The 12,075-nt window shown below is 37.3% G+C and overlaps 1 protein-coding gene across 1 annotated transcript; it reads left to right on the forward strand.

Moving 5' to 3' along the window:
* Positions 1–7,979: 7,979 nt before the first annotated feature.
* On the forward strand, positions 7,980–10,525 carry LOC111328602 (uncharacterized). Its single transcript, XM_022933073.2, has one exon. It carries the CDS (start codon positions 8,683–8,685, stop codon positions 9,709–9,711), a length of 1,029 nt encoding a protein of 342 aa, XP_022788808.2. The 5' UTR covers positions 7,980–8,682; the 3' UTR covers positions 9,712–10,525.
* Positions 10,526–12,075: the final 1,550 nt, after the last annotated feature.

The raw sequence follows: 12,075 nt of genomic DNA on the forward strand, positions 1-12,075 counted from the left end.
CTCCTGACCTTATTGGTGATTCAGGGGTGGTATTTTAAGGAGAAGTTAGATGCAAGTCAGAGGGCATTTCACATGAGTTTCGTCGATCAAATATAACGTTAGCACAAAGGTTGATCCGAGTGAAGCGAAATACCTCGAGGGGTTCGTCAGGACGCGGAGTAAAAACAAACAAAAAGCTGTTTAAAGCGTGGAAAGACTTGTGGGATCAGGTCCCGACTGATTTTGATTTTGCGTCTGATTGCTTAAAAAGGAGGTGCAAGAGTATCTTTTTTTTCTCCTAGTGACAGTTTAGGTCACCTGCTATGGGTGATCCAAATAGCGCTAATTTTTATTTCTCTCGGATTTATTCACAAGTCGAGCTGCGAAAGTCAGCTTAGATTCAGAGAAATGTGCTGCAGCGCTGGAACAAAGTGATAAGTATAACGAGTGAATAATTAGCACTGACCAGATTTTAAACTAAATGTCGATCTTGTTTACTAGCGCTTGATTTGACGTTAACAGGTACATCTCTAACTTGACCCCTTTTTTTCTCACCACCCCTCCCCCCCTCCCACCCAATTAATCAGTGACGGGCTCTTCCACATTTCAATAAAACTTCCAGCGACTCTCAGGTTTTGATGCAAACCGCTGATCACTGCGAACACCTATGTAACCAAGTCGTTCGCGATTCTGCTTCACTTTTTTTAAACCAGTCATATCAAAGGTCAATGTTTCGCGTGTTCTGTTCCTTGTAAACCTTGCTGAGTCTTGTAAGTACTCGTCAAACAAATTTAAAATCAGAACAAACACATTTTTTACTTTTATTTTTATTCACATTTTTTGTACATTCCCATGACACTGAGTTAACTATTCCGAGATTTTGATAAGTTACAGAAAATATTTGATATAATATATTAGTACATACGTATTTATTGTTTTAATTTATTTGGTTGATATTCATTACCTTCCTTTGATCCGTAAATTCTCAAGTCCAAAAAGCAACTGTTAGAAAATGTGCACAGCACAGTCTAAATATGTTACATCTTCCCTTCCCATTTCGTGAATTTTGCTTGTAAATGTTGCGCCAAATTTAGCTAAGTAAATCTCCGCCGAGCAATCTTTCATGTTACGTGCTGTGCAAAGGCCGCTGAGGCCACGTATTGACATTTTTAATTGATTGCGGAGTATTCTAAGGTATGCAGAAGTACTCATACACTGCCACTAAAATCATAGGGAGATATATCATTTATATGAATCCTGAGCTTTGTAATATAATCATTCCGACTGCATTTGCCCTGGAAGTCAGTGTTGTTTTAGCTTTCAACTAGATACATAGTTTGATTGTGTAGTTAATAATTTTCCACCTTATCCCTTCTTCTTCTCGACCAAATGTCTCATTTGTTTTTGTCATGGGTGATAAAGTCATCTTTTGCGCAAGTGTCCAACCGTGCTTAATAGCATGATATTAATAGTACACATCTCATTCAAGTTTGCCCTTGATTGAAGCCTTTTTCAAAGTTATTAAATCAACCTAAACCTCGCTCATTCCAAACTTTCCCATGACTATCAGCCAATGAACTTGTATAGGCGTAGTTACCGGACGCAAACTCTTGTTCAATCATCTGTCAGCCTCCCCTGCTTTCAAGTGGTTTGTTTTGCTGGTGTTTTGTTCGATAAAACCGTCGATTTGAGCCTCTTATCGACGCTTGGTTACCCGCGTGTCAGCGTGTGTTTTTAGTCGGCGCTAAATTCTTTCTAAGTAAATTACTTCGGCGCGCTGTGAGTTATCAATAAATTTTCCCAACAATGGTAGAGATATCCACTAAACTGGAGGTAATTTCAAGATCGAGAGAATACATAGCATTTATGTTTACTTTTATTTTCAAGGTGATGTAACTGGAATGGAATTATTATTTAAAGCGACAAACGGTTGCTTATTGAGGACGTGGTTTACAGTAACGAAAGTAAAACTGCATTTACTCCATATATTTCGAGCTAAAAGTGACTTACAGAATTAATCATGTCTTCATTGTAATTTTTGTTTCTGAAGATGAACCAGCTAGATATTACTTCCATGGTATGTATAAGCTGTTAGGATTATGCAATTTCCGATTTTTTTTTTTCCTTTTCTGAGCTTCTGTGAGAAATATCACACTCTTTCCCAGTTTTCCTTTCCGGATGATATCGCCTAGGTCGACAGTTGCACCCCTCAAAGAATTCCTTTTTAAGTTAAGATAGCTTACAATTTGATGTCAAACTTTCTTGAAAACTAACGATCAGCAACGCGCCCTCTATTTGACTGCATTTACTTGAAGAGCAGGGAGAAATCTGTTAATTTGTTTGTATTTTCAAGGGTGCAAACATGATATTTAGAACACCCATGCCGGCAAATTTTGTTTCATGACAAACTCCTTAAGTGCACAATATAAGTTCATAAATTGTCAATGTCGTTAACACAATACTACTCTTTTCACGTCGATGAGTGTGTTATAACTCGCTCGCATAACACGAAAATAAAATTTTACCCAGATAATCAACGACTCCGCACAGATCATGAGTAATTTAGTGTGTTTTTCGTCCTCAAAAAAATGGGTTTTTCGGGTTTTTTCGGACACCGTTTCTGATATTTTGCATGTGGAATGCGACACGCGAGTCAGTTGCTATAGCATTAACATTAGTAAACAAAATAACAATGTTTTTAAACCAAGCGATTAAAGGAAATTTTTACCGACAATTGAGAGGATTTACACATCATCAACTCTGAGATAGTAGCAATATCGTTTTCCTTCGTTGCTTAACACTCTATAAAAACATTGCAACATGGTGGTAAACATTGAAAAAAACGTGTGATTTGTATCAAGAGCAGAGAGATTTTAGCAGTTAAAAATCGTCTTTTAAAGCTAGTACGCCAACATTTGTCCATCTGTGGAAATTCTCAGTTTACGAGCGCAAATTTCTCGAGTTAACTGTTGAGTTTTAATTTCCTCCTACCTCAAAGTTTTGTTGGTCATCGCTTTTTTATTACAGCATGCTATGTTTATTATTTTTTTTGCATTTCATCCGATCAATGATCGTTTTGTTCGGCGCAAAACGCAAACAGAAACTCGTGGCCAAATATTGCGCCACTAAGATCATTACGAAATACACAGGGCATAGGAGATGTTTTCAGCTTTATGAAACATCCGGTTCTTGCTGGACTAACTTTATCTCTCTTCGGTTTGTGAAAGGTTGCCTCGAGTGCATAAATTCTAGAGAGAAAACAAAACCTCTCTTAGCAGTTTTTTACTATACGCAGTGGGCAGCAGGAACTCATTTCTGCCGTTACGATGAGTTTCCGATGAAGCAACGACTAAGTGACTTCTTCAGATTCCTATGAATAAGATTTATCGTTTCCTCAGTATTGGTAACACAACGATCCAAGAAAACCCACTTAATTTAATCAACGAATTATCAAGATTGGCATTTTAGGAAACCGCTCAGTCTCAAGATGGTTCGAGTTTATCTTTTTCTTTTTTTTTTGGTTTTTTTTTTTTAAGGTAGATGTTTTCGATCAGATTTCGCGTTGCTTTATTAGTTTCGTTTGAAGATTTTGCGGCATTCTCAGTGCATTACTTATATCGCAGACATCTCTGAAGAGCATCCGATACAAAAAACGTAAATTCACTTTGCTGCGACGTAGAAAAACAAGTATTTCAGATGAGCGTTGCGCAGAAGATCTAAATCAAGAAATGCATCCTATATTTCGCAAAGAGAACCGATCGACGTTTGCGTCACTCAAAATCCTTCGTTTTGATATCACAAGAACTGTTTTTTTCAACATTTTGAGGCAGAGAAAACCAAGCTTAGGAAGCGAGACTGTTCCTCCGTAGTTACATATTATGCATCTGAATACTCCAAACGTCGCCCAGACATTGTTAAAATTGATCACTCGTCCGCCATTGGTTCGGATAGGAATGTCAGTTGCATGTTTGTAAAGGTATTGGTTTCTAAATATGGCAAATTCCACCAAATTTAGAAGAGAAACCATTGAAATGCGTCACTGAACACTTCATGCAATACGGCTAATGTTTTGGTGATATAAACCTATGTGTATACAAATAAATAAAATGCATACTTCATCCTCAGGAGAAACAAATATCAGTAAATGCATGAAGTTGTGCAATATTGAAAAGTGACGACCGAACTTCCTTCGGGCTAACCTCGAATGGTGTTCTGCTCATCTTCTAGAGGAATTAAGACCAGACAGAACAGCAACTTAAAACTATTCCTTTCGTATTTAAAAAATTTAAGAAAACTTTGTCATCTTGTTACAAAGACTAACCTACGGAGTGTAAAAATGAACCCTTTTGTTGAATTGAACCAAAAAACTTTAGGATTCTCTTTAGGTCGGTCTTCTTTGATAATTTGCAGTACTTACTAGCAATTTTAACAATACTTTAATTACACCACCGGCTGTGATAATTACTTCTCGAATTATCTTTATCCTTTCTTAGTTTTTCTGGTGGGCGCTTTAGAACGGCCAAATTTATGATGGTATCATGAAAGCATCGTTTTCTCAGAAACAAAGAATATTTGTGCCACGAAAATTTCAAATTGAAAAATTGTTGAGAATGTGGGTATACGTGATTGAATGTGGTGTGAAATACAGCGACTTAAGCCCGGTTATAGATATTAGTTCAAGTGGAGAGTTCGGGCAGTATGGAACAAATATCAATTTAATATCGACGAACGACCGGTAATTAAGAACAAAGAACAAACAAAATTAAGGTATTGGAAAAATAGAGCAAAGTCGGTGAATAATCAGTTTACCCCATATGAAGTTTGTCCCCAACATCAAAGACATTTTACCTGCGAGAATATATTCTTCATTCGAGTATTCTGTTTTGCACCTTAGAAATCACAGGATATTCGCGGTGTGCTAAAGAACACAATTGAAGTTCACTCTACCTCGTTAATGATATATTTTTTTCCGATGAGTTCAGAGTACGTTCTTTCTTGAAACCGGAAACATTTGTAAGTCCATATAAATGTTTGAGTAACACCAAGTCATTGTTTAAGTTTACCTGATTAGTATGCCTTTTGTCATGTACACGGAAAGGAAAAACCGCACTAAGGTTTAAAGAACTTTGATTTATACCTGAGGGTTTAGCTATAATCAGCTCAACGCATCTTAGTTTTGTAAATGGAATGTGAAGGTAATTGGAGTTGACAAAAATCTGGAACAGCTAAAGTTTCGTCATGGGTACGTGGGAGCTAGTCGTAGGTGCCAATTTCCACAATTTCTGACAAATTTTCCCAGAAATCAAGGAGCTAAAGAAAATTGAATCCAGCTCACTTGAAAAATCTTCAAGATGACTTGAATTTCAATTCCTTTTCGTGCTTGGCATGTATAAAAACGGAAGGACATAGTTACAAGTAATGTTAGTGATATTGAGTGAAAAAAAATGACAGAATTTTGGAGAAACCATTTTGCGCTTTATCTTCGATGGTGTCCAACTTAAGAGAATGACGTTCTTGTTACTGTCGCATGTCTCTTTAAATTTGAAAAAAAGCTTTCCCATTGTATGTGCGAGTGTTCTTTGAATGTAAACGAAAAAAGTTTTAGTTTTAACTGGTAAAGCGGTTAGCCTATTTTTGGTAGTCGCATCTCGTAACAGTCTGCATCTAAGGAATAACCTCATTTAACCAATTGGTGCAGTACTGAAAGTAAGTCACGATGAAAGTCAAAGATGGCGAACTTCAAGTTAACATTCTTCATGTATAGTATATTGCCAGCTTAAAAACTTTGGTGTAGACCCCACCTAGAGTCGTCGCGAGCAAATATATGAAAAGTGCGTTAACCTCTACTATTTTTAGTCATCTGTGAAACTTTCTTTACTACTGAGGATGAAATATAGAAATTGCAATGTGAACAATCTGATAATACTTTAAACATATCTGAAATTGTTTCGATGATATGTGAAAGGAGACACTTTTTTTTCTCTTCACTTGTCTTCCGCGTTAAATGAGTATACGAACAGTTTTCTTAATATGAAAGGTGACAAACCTCTTTGTTACAGCAGTGTCAATCAAACGGTCAATCAAACTGTCACTCGCGTAGGTTGAGTTGGCCTTCGTACGGAAGCTTCTTTCGTGATTGCTTCATCGGGTCTGAAAGACTAACACACGTGTCTTGTAAGGAAACAGGCTCTTCATGTTTGCTCGAAGAGTTTTTGGTCATTTTATTCCCCGATATTTTTAATATATGATACTAGAACGGATCATACGTAATTCGAATCAATTCGTTTCTTCAAAAACGATCGATGAGTCAGCTAAGAATGGACTTTTACTGAAATAGTTTGATGCAAAGTTCCTTAGCAAGCGTTACAGTGCAACTTTTTTTGTAATGACACCCTGACATAATTGCACATAAATACCTTCTATTGTACGGTTAAAATTCCGTAACGATACAAAGACAATTGAAATAATTAAACTGAATTAAAGGTAGTTTGAAGGAAATATCGGACTTATTTAGATCGTTGGTTGATTTCACAGTCTCGATGACTTCTAGCGCGTTTCAACTTGATATTAAGACTCGAACACATTTATTGAAATGACTAAGAATTCTTGAGTACTTCACCAAAAGTAATAAAGTTCTAAAACATTGCATCGACATTGTATCATTGTCTCACTGTATTAAGGCTGAAAACAAAAAAAGGCTGAAACTTTACTGATGCGTAAAGGAAAGCGTGTTTCGATGAAATTACCCGTATCCATTTTAAAAAGTCCATTTTTGTGAAACTCCTTGCTAGGACATATACCGACATGTATTCACTATAACTAAACAAGTTCAGTCTCTATTTGAGCGTATCCAGGAAGCTTTTCTAATTCTTCAAGAGGGGGAGCCAATATGAGATCAGCTCTATGAAAGTTAACTCGAATTTGTCTTTTGTGTTATCATATCATGAGTCATTTGACCCCTTCAAGTTAAGGAAAACCCTTTTCAGTTGAAAAGGCAAATGCTAATGTAATATCAAAGATGCCTCGTGGCTAAATTTAGTATTTTATACTCAGGCTAATCACTGCGGTTTTTAGATATATTCCTGGTGAGTTATTTTTGAACACAATTTGGAAGTAATCATCGAAGGTATTTGTTAAGAGGGAATTAAAAAGCTTTTTTCACGATTTTTCGAGAGCTTTATCACTAGAAGTTTACAACGTAAATATACTCTCTTTTTATGATATGTTAATTCTTGTAGAGGTCAGTAAAGACATGGCCCTGTAAAACGCCTCAGAGTGACTTATCCCTACCCTCCCCCTGTTTGACCAATGATTGCTCCATTGTGACCTGACCGCACTGTTAGACTGGTACCGTGTGAAAGTCTGGCAATTATTTGGCATTTTTTCTTTTTTCGTCTTTGCAAAGAGCTCTTACTTTCAGCAAGCAAATATTTGTTTCTTTACCGCCAACGAGCCAATATCTGTAAATCCAGTCTCGTTAAAAGGTTGTTAATCTTAGCGCCCAGTTAACAATGGAAGCCAATTGGAGTTCACATTGTGAATCCCACGGTGAAAACAGGAGACAATATGTATTCACAGTTTATTTAAATATCCTCACTAATGGTGTATTGAAAAACACGCGAAACAACAGCATGAGAATATCGATTAGTCGCTTTAGAGGCTTCAGTGAATCAGCTTAAAGCGGTGGACTTTGAATTTCTTCATCCAGAAAATTCATTACTGGAATTTTCTGAGAGAAAAAGGTAAGAATTTTTAAAAGGCCGGAAAAATGTACTCAGCAAAAGATGGCTAAAATTGAACTTCCTTCCGAGAGTTGCGTTTTTTTTTTTTTTTAATTTTTTTTTTTAATTTTTTTTTTGAGAACAGTTTGAGCGGTTTACTAAATCGTTCAGTTTGAAAAACAAAAACTGCGTAGAGCAGTTAAGGCGTTCCAATCTATCGCTCTCCTAAATGTTCAGTAGGCATGAAATAAAAATTGTTGTTCAATATTTCACTGGGCATTAATTGCTTTGTTTGTGTCACAACCGAAAAAAGGGCCGGCTCTGCTGGAGTTGAGAAGTGAGCTACTAAGTGAGGGATTCTTGGAAGTTTCTTCTCCGAAAAAAGACCACCCAAGAGATGAAATAATATTGCAGTTTGCGAGTCTTTGCCAGATCAACTACTCTGCCTTAAACAAAGTGGCAGTTCCTTGAACCACCCGCCATGAGAAATAACAAACATAACTGTGTTTTGACAGGAAATTATAGTGGAGGTGATGAATAACCCTTGTTAGTGGCAACCGCAAACAATAGAGGCGTGGAGGCTAATTAACACTCTTTTAAATCACCAGAGAATTTGATTACAAAGCTATTTCTTCAACGCTCCAAACTTTTTCGCTTCGGTGCCGGTCTAACAGTGCAACACTGATCAAAATATTTTCACGAACGCGGAAAATGTACTTGCTTAAGGGCGGTGATCTCTGTTCTCACTGCCTACGTGATGATATGGTTGTCTCGGATGGAACGAGGGTCATATAGCCAGCTCAACTAAGCCACAGATAACACAATACAAGGGGCCATTATTGCGTGTGTATTGATACACGTAGAACCAATCGTATTTCATCATAACAATCGTGCTATCCAGTACAAAAGCAGGCAACGGAAAAGTGCTCGCAGAACTTCGACAAACTCTACACAAGTAACATCCTTTGAGTCAAACCGTACCATGATTTCGTCAACCGAAGTTGGATCTTCGGCCTTTACGCCCGTGTCACAACCTAAGTCGCCAATTGGGCAAGCCGATGAGAACAGAGATGAATACCAGTGGAGAAATCGCAACACGAACTTGCCATTTTCTCGTCATTTCTGGTCTGTATGGGGACCATACTCTCCCACTTTCAGTCCAGCAGCTATGGATCATGTTTTGAAGCCTTCAAGTCCTCCCCTTTGGCCCATGTGCTCGGCCTTTGGAGGGCCAGCCTATCCTTCCTTTTGGAAGGAACGCTTTCACCAGTTCAGATTCGCGTCGTGTTCTGATGAAGAAAAGCCCAGTCAGTCTTACATCGGACTTATCGCCGAAGCAATCCTAAGCTCACCCGAAGAGAAACTTATTCTGAGTGACATTTATAACTACATCCTGACACATTACCCTTACTTCAGAAACAAGGGCACTGGCTGGCGAAACAGCATACGTCATAATCTGTCTCTAAACGACTGTTTTGTCAAGGCTGGGCGCAGTCCGAACGGGAAGGGCCATTTCTGGGCGATCAGCTCCGTGTACTATGAGGACTTCAGACGCGGTGACTTCAGGAGAAGAAGAATACAGAAAAGGTCTCACAAAAGCCGTAGAGCATCGAGCGAATCCAAAGATGATGTCGTTATCTGCAAAGCAGAGAGCAGCGAGGAAGTAGGAAAAGTTACTGAGGAACAAGATGAATTGGTTGTCGAGTGTTCCACAAGTGAATGCGACGAACAGAAAGAAGAAGAACCCACCACAGAGAAGATTGAAAGTCTTTGCCAAGAAAAGCGCAAGTCGTTTGACATGGCTAGCTTGCTTGCACCCGATAGAGGACAACGCGAAGGAGGATTTCTTGTCCCAGTATACCCTCGTCCGTTCGACCCAAGTTTCGTGTACAACGCGCGCTATCCGGCGCATGTAGGTGAATATGTCTCTCCTTCGCCGGTGTTTGAGCGCTCGCATGGATCAGAGCCAACAAAGCTTATTTTCCCATACAATTATAGACTTGCTTGTTAATTCAGGCATTTGAACTCTTTGGACAGCCAATTTGCAGTCGAAAGAAGTCCTGCAAACAACGAGCTCACGTAAACAGCCTGGATTTTTGCTCCCGTAGAACTGACAAGGTCGGTCAAATAGGCCGAAATTAGACTGTTTAATCAGAGGTTTAACTATAACAAACAGTGTTTAGAAGAACTATATGAAAAGAACACTCACGAGAAATTATTTCAGAGTTTGAGTCTATCTATTATATTTTAGCGTCGTTTAAAAAGAATAGAGGAAAAAATGAAACGATTGTGAAAATATTTTATTCCAAAGTATTTGACTATGTCAATCTGAGGGATTCTTTTCCTGTTTTAGGAAAGTGATTTTATTTTAACTCATTGCAGTATTTGTAAATAGTTTCTTTCGAAGAAAAGGAACTTGAAAAAGAAATTAGTCAGGAAGACACAGAGGAAATGATATATTAATGATTACAGATTTAATAATTCACTCATTCAGAGCAAGAAACTGTAGCTAACAACTCATTTGCAAAGCTTTAAATACTTTCGTAAAGAAAATTCGTTGTTTCATTTTGGAACTAAATTATTTCATTACTGAACGCAAAGTTATTGAAACTTCAATTTGCCGTAGATGCTTTTTACAGAGCGAAAGTAATGTAACGCGTTAAAATATTTGGGCTATTATTTTTTTTCTATGGCGAGTGAAGGAAGCTATGGAGTTATTTTAGCTGGATGCACGTAGAAAACTGTCTTAAACTCACTTGTTTAGATCAGTAAAACTAGTGAAAGCGTATGGCTTTACCGTTGAATAAACTCCAGTATATGTTTAATTGCGGTTTCCCGATTCATTTGTGTTTTCTCCTTGCATTAATCGTTGTTTCAAACGTACGTCAAGGACACTTCGTGATCTGTAAAGTCGTTGGGTTTGAAGTCTCAATAATGGCAAAACAGGAAGATACAGAAAAGAAAACAAACTATTTTGGACTCTAAACTGTCTTGATTTCAAGATAAACTACCCTAAACGTTAGACAGATCGAGGTTTTGTTATTTTTCGTCTTTCGTTTTTGTTTACGGAGAAACATTGGCCATTCATTCGAAAATATTTCGTGAATTTCATTGAGATGTTTTGCTGTCAGTGAAAGTTTTTAATACTACAGTTGGTATGCGTGTTGGATTAAAACTGGATATAAAATATTTTGTTTCTTTTTCAATGGCTCCCAGAGTATTACTTGAGTTAAAAGTCAATGAAAACTTCAAAATAGAAACTTTAAGTTAAAAACGGAAACATCTTGCCTTGAAATATGCCTGTAGGAAGACACAATACGCGATATGTAGCAAGTATTTTTCATAGTACATGACGTGAAATAAATGTCAGCGCAAACTGGTTGTTCAAATATCAGGGATTAGTTGTATTTGATATATCAGATTGACGGTAAGATATTGTTTATTAGCGAGTTTCAACAAGCAAAACAGTTTAAACAACATGTAATTGGCAAGTTTGGCCCCACACAACGACTTTATCGTTTACTGAAGATACGTGTACTGTGAAATATTGACCCAAACTGGCCATTGTCATGAATTGAAAGGCACCAGATTCATTTTCTTTTTAAAACGCTTTTGTTCTTTCTTGCCTCTCTCAGTAACGTGGCTGTTCTAATATACTTAAAAACGGACAAAAGATTAACAGAAAATGATTAATTCCCATCAAAGCAGTTTAGAATAGAAAATTCCGGTTGCCTTTCTTTGCACGGAAACTTTTAAAGGATGACTTGCAGAAACACACACACAAAAAAACGAAATCACTCACGAGACGAAAACTCGATATAAACACAGAAAAAATAAATTATCATCCATAAGATTTGCCCAAAGAAGGGATAAACCTTTAGATATGATCAATTCAAATACATTAATTGTACTTGATGATTTTTGATTAAGTCGCTTACCAAGAATCATCTAGCAATGAAAACAGTATTTACTGACGTACTTATAAAAAAAAGACAATAGCTAGTCCATGCAACAGTGGACTTCCCAAATGTTTAAGAAAAACCACACTGCACTCCGGAACTTAAATCAGTGTACAGCCAATGAATTGGGCGTTACTTTTAATAGGAGCTATGAAATGGGTAAAATTTTAATTGAATGCCCCTTAGAAAGGTTTTCAGCCTCCTCTTGAAATATTTCCATCTGTACATTATTATGGAAAGAGACAAAAGATTTCTAACCGTGAACAATACACCTGAGTGTACACCTCATTATGAGACGCTCGCTACTAAGTTAAACAGATTCGAAAACGTTTTCCAAGAAACTGCACGTGTAAAACAAATCAGACATAATTATATGGAAAACGTTTATGGCACTGAATTTCAAAAAATGTCTGTGT

This window comes from Stylophora pistillata, chromosome 8 (genome assembly GCF_964205215.1).
Source record: "Stylophora pistillata chromosome 8, jaStyPist1.2, whole genome shotgun sequence".
In the NCBI taxonomy this organism is placed as follows: domain Eukaryota; kingdom Metazoa; phylum Cnidaria; class Anthozoa; order Scleractinia; family Pocilloporidae; genus Stylophora; species Stylophora pistillata.

Excerpts from the sequence above, each read along its gene's own strand:
- LOC111328602 (XM_022933073.2), top strand. The coding sequence starts at position 8,683 with ATGATTTCGTCAACCGAAGTTGGATCTTCGGCCTTTACGCCCGTGTCA.